Raw genomic sequence first — 13623 nt, forward strand, 5'->3', positions numbered from 1 at the left:
TCCCCAGGTTATCATTAAGAGTGTTTAAACTCTATGCATTCTGAGCATTCTCCAGTTTACCTAAAGGTCTCCTTGATACCATACATTCACGGATACCAAGAGTCTACTGTACAGCATTAACAGAACAAAATAAATCATATGATCATCACATTGACAAAAAGGCACTTGACAATCCAACATACCTACATGATAAAATCTCTCAGAAAACTAGAAATAGAAGAAAACTCTGTCAACATGGAAAACGGCTTTTTGGGCTGGCAGACTGGCTCAAGTGGTAGAATGCCTGCCTACCAAGTGTGAGGCCCTGAGTTCAAACCCAAGTACCACCAAAAAAAGAAAAGAAAAATACTTTTTTGAAAAAATTGTTAATATCATAATATACTCAGAAGTAAAAACTGAAAGCTTCTACCCAAGATCAGGAATGAGACAAAATGACTTTCACAGTGTTGTTCAACACTACACTACACAATTTATTTTTCAGTAATGATAAATATAATAAGAACAACTTAACACATGATATGCACATATGGTAAATTACTATGGATATTCTAAAACCTTTTCTTTTTGGGGGTTTGAACTCAGGGCTTTGTACTTGCTAGGCAGACACTCTACAACTTGAGCTACACCTCCAGTCCTAAAAACATTATTTTTACATTAAAATCAATGTAAATATTCTTAGAAAAGGCCTAGGTAGTCTTTTACAAAGAATAATCTTCTTTGATGACTACTGACTAGATATTAAATATTTCATGACAACAACACTCCTCCTAAGCTATAAATACTCTCCACCCAGCACTAAAAAAACCTCCTAACACAATTGTGGGGGGGTTTGTTGTTGTTTTCTGCAGTGCTAGGGATAAAAGTTAGGACCTCATGCATGACAGGCAAAGTAAGCCACAACCCCAGTCCCCAAGTGTATTTTTAAAAACAGAACTGTTGCTTTGCTTCATAAAAATGCATCACGTAAGCCAAGTAGCTCCTTAAAAATGTGGTGTCCTTTATTATATAATCTCATTCTTTTACATTTAATAAATAAGCCTATCTCATAAGCACAACAGAAATGAAATCACATTTCAGGGTCTAATGCTTTCATTTCAATATGAAAGGAAATGGTCTTACAGTTCAGGTGAAATGCAGATAAATTCAGTAAAGAAACATACAGATAATGTAATGTATTACTATACTTAATCTTGAAGTAACAAATAATAATAAAACCAATAAGAACTTCAGATTTCTACAACTGTATATTAAACAAAGTTTATTCCATTCATGAAAACAAAAGAAAAGTCACCATACCCAATATCTGTAAGGGGTGGTTTATCTCTCCCTCTCTTATAACATAGGAAAAGCTCTGGGCTTTTCAGACTTCCATAATTCAAGTTTGCTTGAAGTGCTGATGGAGTGGCTTCAATACAGGTATAACCTTCAGGTACTGTTTCTCCAGCAGATTTGATGATAACAGCAATGTCTGTAATTGGAGCCTTAGGTCCAGTTGACTTAGTATCTAAACGATTTATTTCTTGATCCAAAAGAGTGGATGTATCGGTGAGACCTGCCACAACAAAGTAGTCTGTCACTCTTGGACCTTTGTCTTCTATCATGGCTGCTGTTCTCTTTCCTAAAGGGGAGGGAGAGAGAAACATCAATTAAACAAAACATTTAATCATGACTCACTAAAATTAAAATATCCTTGAGGTGGCAATAATGAGCAACAATACTCTTCAGTTAAGATTTATAATCAAATTGTCATTGTATAGAAGGCTACTGCTATCATCTTGTTAGCTTTTCCCTCCTACAAACTACTTTAAATTCATTTGGAACACAACTTATTATAATAGTATTCCTTTCATTTTACCTCAGATGTACAAATCCCAATGCAGAAGCATAAAAAATGAAAAAACATGGCAATATAATTCTTTCAAAAGTCAACAATTCCACAATAATGGCTGACAATAACTTCAAAGAATTCAAAAGAATGATCATAAAATAATCAATTAAAAAGAATACACAAATGCCTGGATGAATTCCAATAGATTACAAAGAAACAGCTAAATAAAATAAGGAAGACCATGCAGGATATCAAAGAGAAATTCAACAAAGATACAGAAATCCTAAAAAAAATCAAATAGAAGTTCAGGAAAAGAAAAGCTCAATCAAATAAAGAATTCAGTTGAAAACTTCATCAACACACTGGGTCAAAATAAAGACAGCCTATCAGGGCTTAAAGACAAGATATATGAGCTAGAAAATTCAGCAAATGAGTAATAAGGAAAAAATAAAATACAAACAGAACAAACAAGACCTTTGGGACACCATTTAAAGACCAACCTGGGCTGGTGTTGAGGCTCAAGTGGTAGAATGCCTGCTTTGCAAATGTATAGCTCCAACACTAGTCTCACCCCTCCCCCCAAAAATAGTCAATACAATAATAGCAGAAAAATTTCCAAATCTTGGAAAAGAAATGAGCATCCAGGTACAAAAGGCTTTTAGAATACCAAACAGACAAAGAAGAAAAGACTTTCTCCATATCATGTTATAGTTAGAACACTACACAGAGTAAGTAAATAATACCAAAAGCTACAAAAGAGATGCAAAAATCACATACAATGGTAAATCCATCATACTAACAGATTTCTCATGGGAGTCAGTAGCTCACGCTTGTAATCCTAGTTATGCAGGAGACAGACAGATTAGGAGGATTGTAGAGCAAAGCCAGCCTAGACAAATAATCCACAAGACCCCATCTCTACAACAATCAGAGCAAAACAGACTGGAGGTGTAGTTCAAGCAGTACAGTGCCTGCTTTGCAAGTGTGAAGCTCTGAGTTCAAACCCCAGCCCAAAAAGAAAAATAGAAAAATGAAATCCATTACAAATTATAAAAGGAAAAAAAGGGAGTTGAAGAAAGAATAGAGGTGCCGGGCACCAGTGGCACCCTCCTATAATCCTAGCTACTCAGGAAGCAGAAATCAGGAAGATAATTATTCAAAGCCAGCCCAGGCAAATAGTTCGAGAGACCCTGCCTTGAAAATACCCAACACAAAAGAGAACTGGTGGAGTGCCTCAAGTAGTAGAAGACCTGCCTAACAAATGTGAGGCCCTAAGTTCAAACCACAGTATTGATGAAAGAGAGAGAGGGAAAGAGAGGAAGGGGGGGAAGTGGAAAGAAGGGAAGGAAGGGAAGGGAGGGAGGGAGGGAAGGAAGGAAGGAAGGAAAGGAAGGAAAGGAAGGAAAGGAAGGAAAGGAAGGAAAGGAAGGAAAGGAAGGAAAGGAAGGAAGGGAAGAAAGGAAGGAAGGAAGGAAGGAAGGAGAGGATGTGAATTTGATCAAAGTACATTATATGCATGTATGGAAATATTATAATGAAAGCCTGGGCTAGACCCTGTCTCAAAAAGAATCCTAATTTACAACCCCTCCTCAGCCTCTAGTAATCACTATTGCTCTTTATTTTTATGAGTTCCAATTTTTAAACTTCCATATATGAGGAAATCATGAAGTTTTATCTATGTCTGCCTTACTTCTGTAAGTCTATTTATGTTGCTACAAATGACAGGATTCCATCTTTTTATGAGTAGTATTCCACTGTAAGTATGTGTGATGGACTCTAAGTTGTCTCTCCTAAGGCCACAGTGAATAATACTGCAATGAGCATGGGGGTGCAGAAATGTCTTCAAGACACTGACTTCATTTCCTTTGGATAGACACCTAGAAATGGAATTGCTGAATCTTACAGTAGCTCTAATTTTAAGTTTTTGAAGAATCTCCATACTTAAATCCAAAATAGGTGAACCAATGTACCATCTCACCAATAACGTACAAGGACTCCCTTGTCTCTACACCCTAACAATGTGTATTAAGAAAAGCTTTTGGTCCTTCTTGGCTAGTGCAGGGCTCTGAGTTCAAATCCCAGCACTGCTAAAATGAAATTTTTTTTAAAAGCTTTTGAAGCCAGACACCTGTAATTCTCACTACTTGGAAGGCTGACATAGGGAGGACTGTGATTCAAACTCAGCCTAAGTAAACACTCTGCAAGACCCCATCTCCAAAATAACCAGAGCTAAAAGGACTGGAGGTAGAGTAGTAGGGCACCTGCTTAGCAAGTGTGAAGCCCTGAGTTCAAACCACCAAAAAATAATAGTTAAAAAAGAAAAAAATAGACCTATTTATAAAAATCAACTTAGACACACAGCTTAATAATTATATTTCATTTTCCACCAAGCGCTCGTGACTCATGACTGTAATCCTAACTACTCATGAGGCAGAGATCAGGAGGATCACAGTTCAAAACCAGCCTGAGCAAATAGTTCTCGAGACCCTATCTTGAAAAAAAACCATCACAAAAGGGACTGGTGGAGTGGCTCAAGGTGTAGGCCCTGAGTTACTCCAGCACCAGAAAATAACAATAATAATAATAATATTTCATTTTCCAACTATAGCAAAGATGATCTTTCAGAATTAATTTAATGTTACTATACTGGTTAAAAAGCATACATTTCAATAAACAAATTCGTTACCATAAACAAAACACTATTAACTTCAATTTATAAGACTAAATGTAAGTCACACAATTCCTCTCATTGTAATAAAAAGATTTTTTTTAATTTTTTTAAGTTTCAAAAAAAAAATTATGTGGCAAGTGTGGTGGCATACACCTGTAACCCCAGGTACTCTAGAAGCTGAAGCAGTAGGATCACAAGTTTGAGACTAACTTAGGCAACTTAGTGAGACCCTATCTCAAAATAAAAATCTTAGAAAGGTCTGGGGATGTAGTTCAGTGGTAGATTGCTAGCATAAGTGACGTCCCGGGTTCAATCTCCAGCATTCTCTCCCCAAACCCCCTTAATCCCAAAGTAAGTCTGTGTTCCTTGGTGTCCTAAACCATGCAAAATGATTAATGAATTTTGTTTAAAACACAAGGAAAGTAAGCTATTTACTATATTTAACCAATGTTAAAAAACAAACTTGGTGATTCCCTTTAGATAAGTATATCAAGGTCAGTTACACTGGGCTGAGTGAGAGAATGACAAAACTGAAGTAATTTCAGATAAAATGAGTTCCTCTCTTTCAGGAACAGTAATGTAATTATCTATTTTTGTACCTGCCACTGAAAGTTTTGCAAAGGAGTGCTGTAAAGAATTATTGCAAACGCAAATGCCTAAAGGAGGCCAGGCAGGATATAATTGCCCTGGGAACTAGAAAATACAACCAGCAGCTAGCTTACTACCAAATGAACTTGGAAAAGCCAGAACTTCCTTTTTTGCCTTTTATTACAGAAATCAGGGTTTTTATGTACATCTTCAAGTTTTAAAGTATTGCTAGATAAGTGCTCTATCACTTGAGCCACACCCCACTCTTTTTTGGCGGGGGGAGGGGGCAGTACTGCAGTTTGAACTAAGGGCTTGATGCTTGCTAGGCTAGCACTCTACTGCTTGAGCCACACCCTCAGATCAAGTTTTAAAACATTAGCAACAAATTTTAAAACTCTTTTAAAAAATAAATAAAAATTCTTAAACACTGAGAAGGCCAAGCAAAACACAAAGGCAAAGAATATTCACTCTAAAGGTTAAAAGTTTGAAAAGAGCCATGTATGGTAGTACAAGCCTATAATCCCAGCACTTGGGAAGCAGAGGTAGGAGAGTAGAGAGTTCAAAGCTAAACTGAGCTATGTAGCAAGATATTGTCTTTATGAATGGAGGGAAGGAGAGAGGGAGGGAGAGGAAAAAAAAAAAGTCTAGAAAAGAACAGTTTCTAAATTCCACTAAAAAATACTACAACATAGTTAAATGCTTAGTTTCATCATTAAAGATTCATGAACCAATGAACGTAACTATATATTAAACTGATAGTATAAAATGGTGGGGTGATCTAAACAATGTACAATACAAGCCTATTTGGAATTGTCATAATGAATCCTCCCCACCGTACAATGAATATATCCTAATTAAATAAATAAATAACTCTCTTAAATGTAGGGCTATAACTCAGTGGTAGAGGGCTTACCTAGCACACATGTGGGCCATGGGTTCAATCTCCAACACCACACACACACACACACACACACACACACACACACACAAAATGCACTTTTAAAATAGACTCAAACAATCATGTGCCTTGGTATTTACCCAAAAGAGTTGAAAACTTATGTCCACAGAAACTTGCACATGGATATTTAGAGTAGCTTTACTCATTGCCAAAACTTGGAAATAACCAAAATGTCCTTTGGTAGGAGAACAGATAATTAAACTGGTGCATCTAGCTGGACATGGTGGTACACACCTGTAATTCTACCACTCAGGAGGCAGAGGCAGGAGGGCCTCAAATTTGAGGCCAGCCCAAATTACATAGCAAGACCCTATGTCCAAAAAAAAATTGGTACAATCAGAGAAATAAGTTATCAAGGCATGAAAGCAAGGGAAAACTCAAGTGCACATTACTAGGTGAAAGAAACTGTTCTAAAAAGGCTACACTGTAAGATTCCAAATATATGACATACCTGAACAGGGAAAACTACGAGACAATGAAAAAAATCAGCATTTGGCAGGGATTAAGGGGAAAGGAAGCACGAGTAAGCAGAGTACAGAAGATATGGGGAGCAGAAAAATTATTCTATGTTATACTTTAATGGTAGATAAATATAATTATAAATTTGTCTAAACCCACAAAATGTATAATACCAAGAGTGAACCCTAATGTAAACAATGGACTTTGGTGATAATTGTGTGTCGATATAGGTTCAGCAATCATAAAAAATGTACTACTCAGTTAGGGGACAGTGATAATGGGTAAGCTTATGCCTATATGTATATGGAAATGGGGGGGGTATATGGGAAATCTGTTTTCTGACTCAATTGTAATGGAAGCCTCAAACTGCTCTATAATATAAAGTGTTTAAGAACAAATTAGCCTGTCATGTAATGAGGGAAATGTCTTTTTTCATGAGAGAAAAAAATGTAAGGACAAGTTAACTAAGTCCCTAACTGAATAGTAAAGAGACACACATCCCTCAAACTGTCGTATGATTACAAATGCTCTACGGAGTAAGATTTGTAAACATGTCATCCATTGACTACAGAGAGGTTAAGTTGCCCTTTTTTTTGGTGGTGGTACTGGAGTTTGAACTCAGGGCCTCACCTTTGCTAGCAGACACTCTACCACTTGAGCCACTCCAACAGCCCAAATAATTCTTTTTTCATCTTTATTGTACACTAAAATCACATGTATTAGGTCATGGGGTGTGACTAAGTGGTAGAATACATGCTTAGCATATGCAAGGGCCTGGATTTGATATACAGCATACTCCAAAAGATTATGAATCATCCTATAAAATCTAACTATTTTGTTCCATTAGCCAGTTTCCAAGCTAGTACAACTGTAATAGTTCTGTCTCTCGATCTGGTAAACTCTTTTTTTTTTTTTTTTATGCAGTACTGGGGTTTGAACTCAGGGCCTACACCTTGAGCCACTCCACCAGCCCTTTTGTGTGAAGGGTTTTTTTGAGATAGGGTCTTGAGAACTATTTGCCCAGGCTGGCTTCGAACTGTGATCCTCTTGATCTCTGCCTGCTAAATAGCTAGGATTACAGGTGTGAGCCACCCACACCCAGCTCTCCTCACCTTTTTAAAAACTTTACAGTCTCATTCATTCGAAATTATTAAGTTTCAGGAGTACAAAAGCTGAGATTATTGTTTGGAACTGCTTTAAAACACAGATTATTTAAGGAGAATGGTTATCACTACTAAATTCTGTGCTCTGGAGGATGGTACGGTTCTCCATTTTATTCAGGTGTTTTGTTTTGTTTTGGGGTGTTTGTTTGTTGTTTTGGCTTTTTAAGATTACTGGAGCTGTAATCAAACTCACAATCCCCCTGCCCCAGCTTCCTGAGTGCTGGGATTATAGATGTGAATCACTACACCTAGCATTTAGGCCTCTTTAAAAAAAAAAAACCTTTCATGATTTTCTTCACCTAGGTTTTCATTTTTTTTTTTTGCACCCCTTAACAGTGATGGGGATCAAACCCAAGGCCTCCTATATAATTGGCAAGTGCTCTACCACTAAGACATAGCTTCAGTCTCTACACATTTTTCATTTAGATTATTTGTAAGTACTTTACAGCTTTGCAGCTAAAGGGAGAAGCTCTTGACTGAGTCTTAAATACTGCCATAAATGCAAGGAATTATTATGTACTCATGTATGAAAATGGAAAACTGTTGAAACTATTCCAGGAACCCAGGGAGGGTGGGGAAAGTAAGGGATAAAGGAGAAGGAGAATGATGGAGGGTGAATTCAACTATGACATATTATAAGAACTTTGGTAAATGTCACAATGTACCCCCAGTGCAATTTTAAAAATTATTTTAAAGGAAAAAATAAATAAAATGTTCAAGAGGAAACTTTATATTAAAAAATTAATTTAAAGTAAATGCAAGGAATTAAAGCAATGAAATACTAAATCTATATTATGGGTGGAAAATAATCAGTAAAGTTACAATTCCATAAAGTGCTATGATCAAAATTAAAACAAGTTAGAGGTAAGTGGTAATAACAGAACCTATTTGTATAGTACAATCAAGAAAAAAAAAAACTTCCCTGAAGAGGTAAAGAAGCAAGGTCTAAGCATTACTCTAAATAAAAAAAAGGAACAAATTGCATAATAAAAGAAGAACATTCTAGGCTGGGAGAAAATTTAAAATAAAAGCCTTAATTAAGGCAGCTGAAGCACTTCTTTTGGCTGAGGGAGGACACTTTTTCAATGAACTGTGAAGTACAGCCAGAATTGAGAAGCACTAGTCTAGAGTGTGGTTCTCAATTCCTTTTCCAATGCAATCAAATAACTGGAGTGTGTTAGAAAAGAAATCAAGAACTTCTAATGAAATTTCCTTCTCTTATTCCTGGTATGAGTAAATTCATGAGCCTTAACGGTGCATACCTGTAATCCCAGCATTCAGGAGACTGAGGCAAGAGTATTACAAACTGGAAACCAGCCTAAGCTACATATACCAAGACCCTATCAAAAAAATAAAGCCAGGCACCAGTGGTTCACACCTGTAATCCTAGATACTTAAGATAAGATCAGGAGGATCACTGTCCTAGATCAGCCTGGGCAAATAATTCAAAAGACCCCATCTCCAAAATAACCAGAGCAAAATAGACTGGAATCATGGCTCAAGCAGTACAGCACCTGCTTTGCAAGTGTGAAGCCCTGAATTTAAACCCTAGTCCCAGCAAATAAATAAATTAAAAAAAAAATATATATATATATATATAAATTAGCATGTCCAAAGTCTTATTCCATGTTCCTAACAACCAACAAGCTAGGAATAATGTTATGGTTTGGATTTTAAATGTCCCCAAAGGCTCATGTGTTGAAGGTTTGGTCACCAGCCTAAGGTGCTTACTGGGAGATGGGCCTAATAGAAAGAAGCTATGTCACTGGGGGCATGCCTCCAAAGGGGATATTGGGACCAGGCCCCTTTGTTTGTCTGCCTGTCCACCTCCCCAAACCCTAGCTCCTGGCCACCATGAGGGAAGTACCTTTACTCTACCATATGTTCTCCACCATGATACTCTGCCTTGCCACAGGCCTAAAAGCAATGAAGCTGACTGACCACAGACTAAAACCTCTGAAACCACGAACCAAGGTAAACCTTTTCTCTTAAAAGAATGAAGAGTTGTTTTACCTCAGGTATTTTGTAACAGCGACAGAAAGCTAACACAACTAGCATTATCCCTTTTTTAATGATGAAGAAAATTAGACACAGAGAAAATAGAAATATACTGAATTAAGAGTCCTAGATTACCTATGAAGAAGTATAATATTTGAAAGGAGACTATGACAAGTTAATTATGAATCCTAAGGAACTATTTAAAAAATATATATAGTCAACAAACTAATGTAGAAATAAAATGGAAAACTACAATATACTCCTTCCAAAAAGAAACCAAGAAAAAGCAGAACAAATTAAAACAAATAGCAAGATAATTTATTCAAACTCAACCACATCAATAACTTCACTAAATTTAAGTGATCTGCCAAAAGGAATGAAAACCTATGTCCATATAAAAACTTGTATACTATGTTCATAGCAGATCTACACACAATAGTCAATGGTAGAACCACAAATGTCTACCAAGTCATGAATGGATAAACAAAATGTGGTATTTCTATACAATGGAGTTTCTGACACAAAAAGGCATGAAGTACTGCTGAACCATGAAAACAGACATGAAAGGACACATATTCAGTGATTCCATTTATAAGAAATATCCAAAACAGACAAATGCATGGAGAAAGAAAGCAAATTAAATGGTTGCCAAAGACTGAAGAAACGGGAAATAGCCAGCGACTGCTTAAAGAGTAACCCATTTCTTTTGGGATAAAGAAAACTTCCTAGAACTAGGCAGTGGCAATGGTTCCCTAATACTAAATATACTGCATGTCACTGAGTTTGTATGGTTTAGGTGGTTAAAACATTGAGTTTTACATTATGTGTATTTTGCCACAATTTTTTTTAAAAAAGGAATTAAATGCTAATACATACTACAAGATGAACCTCAAAAACATTACCCCAAATTAAATAAGCCAGTCACAAAAGAGCACATATTGTATTAATTTCTGTGAAATATCCACAATAGTCAAAACTAGACACAGCTTGCCTAGTGGTTGCCTAGGGTTGGGGGAAGAGGGAAATGGGGAGGGACATTGAAGAGATGACTTTCAACAGATACCAGGTATCTTTATGGGGTGACAAAATGCTTTAAAATTAGATTAAAAATAGAAAACTCTGTAAACATTAAAAACCACTGAATTGTACTCTTCAAGTGGGTGGATTTTAGAATGCATAAATTCTATCTCAATAAAGTTGGGGTCTTTTCTTAGTTGTACTGAGATTTGAACCCAGGGCCTCACGCTTGCTAGGCAGGCACTCTCGCTTGAGCCATTCCACCAACCCTGTTTTGTGTAGGGTATTTTCAAGATAGGGTCTTGGGAACTGTTTGCCCGAGTTGGCTTTGAACCGAACCATGTCCTCATTTCAGCTACTCAGGAGACTGAGGCAGGAGGACTGCTTCAGTCCAGGAGTCAGGGACAGTGTAGGTAACATAGTGAGACCCCATCTCTTTAAAAAAAAAAAAACTGAGCCAGGGGTAATGGCACATAACTGTAATTCCAGCACTTGGGAGACTGAGGCAGAAGGATCATCATGAGTTTGAGGCCAGGCTGTGCAATGACTCTGTCTCAAAAACAAAACAAGACAAGGAATATTGTAAACATTCTTGTGATAACAAATTCAGTAACTTAGATAGAAATTCTTTTTTTTCTGGAGACAGGGGTCTCACTATGTAGTTCAGGCTGGCTTCAAACTCAAGATCCTCCTCTGTGCTGGGATTACTCCATGCCAGGCTTTGAAATGAACAAATTCTTGAATAAAAGACACAACCAAAATTGCCACAAGAAAGGGAAAACCAAGGACTGGATATGTGGCTCAAGTGGTAGAGTGCCTGCTTTGCAAGCATTAAGCCCTGTGTTCAAACCCCAGTCCCATTTTAAAAAAGACATGCTGGAGGTATGACTCAAGTAGTACAGGAAGGGTAAGAGCCCTGGCCACTGGCCTAACAAGTGTGAAGCCCTGAGTTCCAACCCCAGTAAGCCCCCCCGCCCCGTAAAAAAAAAAGATGGGGAAAGGAAGACCAAACATCCCCTGCAACATAAGGGTTCCCAGCAACCACTAGACAGAAAGACAAAGGAGTCTTCCTTAGAGCCTTCAAGAGAGCAAGGAAGGCCCTGCTACCAGACTGTGAGAGAACAAATTTCTGTTGTTTGAAACCACCTAGTTTGTGGTAATTTGTAACAGCAGTCCTAGAAAACTACTGCACATGTTAAATAACATATTGCATGATATTGCATATAGTAGAATAAAAAATATATTAAATGCAGTTGCATTTGTTACCTTTTTTTAGTATGGGACAACTAAAAGTTTTAAATTGCATATGTGGGCTGGGCTCAGTGGCACAATGAATGTTCAGTATGCATGAGGACCTGAGTTCAATCCTCAGCACAAGTAAAGAAGAAGGGGGAAAGGAAGAAAAAAGCCAGCCAGGCTTCTGGTGGGTCACACCTGTAATCCTAGCTACTTGGGAGGCTGAGATCAAAAGGAACAAGATTTAAGGTCAGCCTCAACAAAAAGTTTTCAAGACACCATCTCCAAAATAATCAGAGCAAAATGGACTAGAGGTATGGCTTAAATAGTAGAGCACCTGTTTTGCAAGTATGAATCCCTGAATTCAAACTCCAGTCCCACAAAAATAAATAACTATAAAATAACAGTAATATGCAATACCAGGAAAAACATGTCAAGTTTAAAAAGACAGGTACATGAGTATTAATCACAGAATTATATGCAAGTATAGAAAGGACTGCTATATTATCCTAACTTCATTATACAAGTGTAACAGGATTAGAGCACAAAAAAAAAATGTAAATGTAAGATAGGTGGGAATGACCTAAAATTTTTCTTTTGAATTTCCTTTGTCTTTTTCTAATTAAAAAAAGTTGATAACCATCACCGGTGGCTCACACATGTAATCCTAGCTATTCAGCAGCAAAGATCAGGAGGATCAAAGTTCAAAGCGAGCATATAAATTTCAAAATTTATCTAATTTTTTAATTCCTCACAATCTAAAAGACCTACTGCTTTATTCCATGTGAAATTTTTTTTCCCCAAATTTTAACTCTTACAGGAATTCCCTGTTCTAACAAGGCACCCCAGTATTCTCTGTAAAACTAACAATCTGAAAGAAAAGGAACAATTTGTGGCAGCAGCTTAGAAAAGATAACATTTTAATTCATGTATTATGAAAGCTTACTTGTCTTTACCAAGTTTCAGGAAGCATATATATTGAAAATTCAAATTATGACAGAAATTGTTTTATAAACCAGAAAAATCAAAGAAGACAAACTGCCACTGACTCAGCAGGTTTCTTTTTCACTTTACAACCTGTACTTAAGATGCAGGCAAAAGACGGAAACCTAACTTTCAAACTGAGCAGCAAAGCCAATGCAAAACCAGTATTTGTCTTGGCAGGAAACTCCAATGAAAATATGAGGTGTTTGGTCTTAACTGGCAGATGTATAAAGAGCAAAGGTGCCTTGTTATTATTTATCATCTGAAATCTCTTGTGCATAGTTACAAATTAGCTTTTATTATAGATACATAACATGCTTCTTTATAAAGAGGGTCCACCCAAATAACCTTGAATCTGGCACCCAAATAACCCAAATCTGGCACCATGAATTGTTACAGGCTATAAACCACTGCAGTTCCTTGTAATTTTAAACATTTACTTTTAAGAATAGTCTCCACACACCAACTCTGCTGCCAATTTTTTCAAATAAAAGCTCAAGTTTAAACTACAAAATACTGTATTTACTCTCAATAACAGAATGCATTCATTTACAAATTACACGAGTAAATTACTCCAAAACACACAAGTTCAACATCTCTGACATCATAGCTTTTTTATTAACCAAATAAACCAGTCTAAACAGTTGTACATTAGAAAAAGAACTATTGGTCAAATGAACTGACATACAATGGGATTAGTAAAACCAGAAATACCAAACAT

General features: G+C 36.7%; 1 protein-coding gene across 9 annotated transcripts in view; it reads right to left on the reverse strand.

The window, feature by feature from the left end:
* Positions 1-13623, reverse strand: part of Dennd4c (DENN domain containing 4C) — a 119211-nt gene that overhangs the window by 72021 nt on the left and 33567 nt on the right. For all 9 annotated transcript variants that reach the window (XM_074051732.1, XM_074051736.1, XM_020182418.2 and 6 more), the window contains exon 2: positions 1297-1618. In XM_074051732.1, the coding sequence (XP_073907833.1) occupies positions 1297-1601 (305 nt within the window). In that variant the 5' untranslated portion in view covers positions 1602-1618. The remainder of the gene's footprint in view (positions 1-1296; positions 1619-13623) is intronic.

Source organism: Castor canadensis, chromosome 13 (assembly GCF_047511655.1).
Source record: "Castor canadensis chromosome 13, mCasCan1.hap1v2, whole genome shotgun sequence".
In the NCBI taxonomy this organism is placed as follows: domain Eukaryota; kingdom Metazoa; phylum Chordata; class Mammalia; order Rodentia; family Castoridae; genus Castor; species Castor canadensis.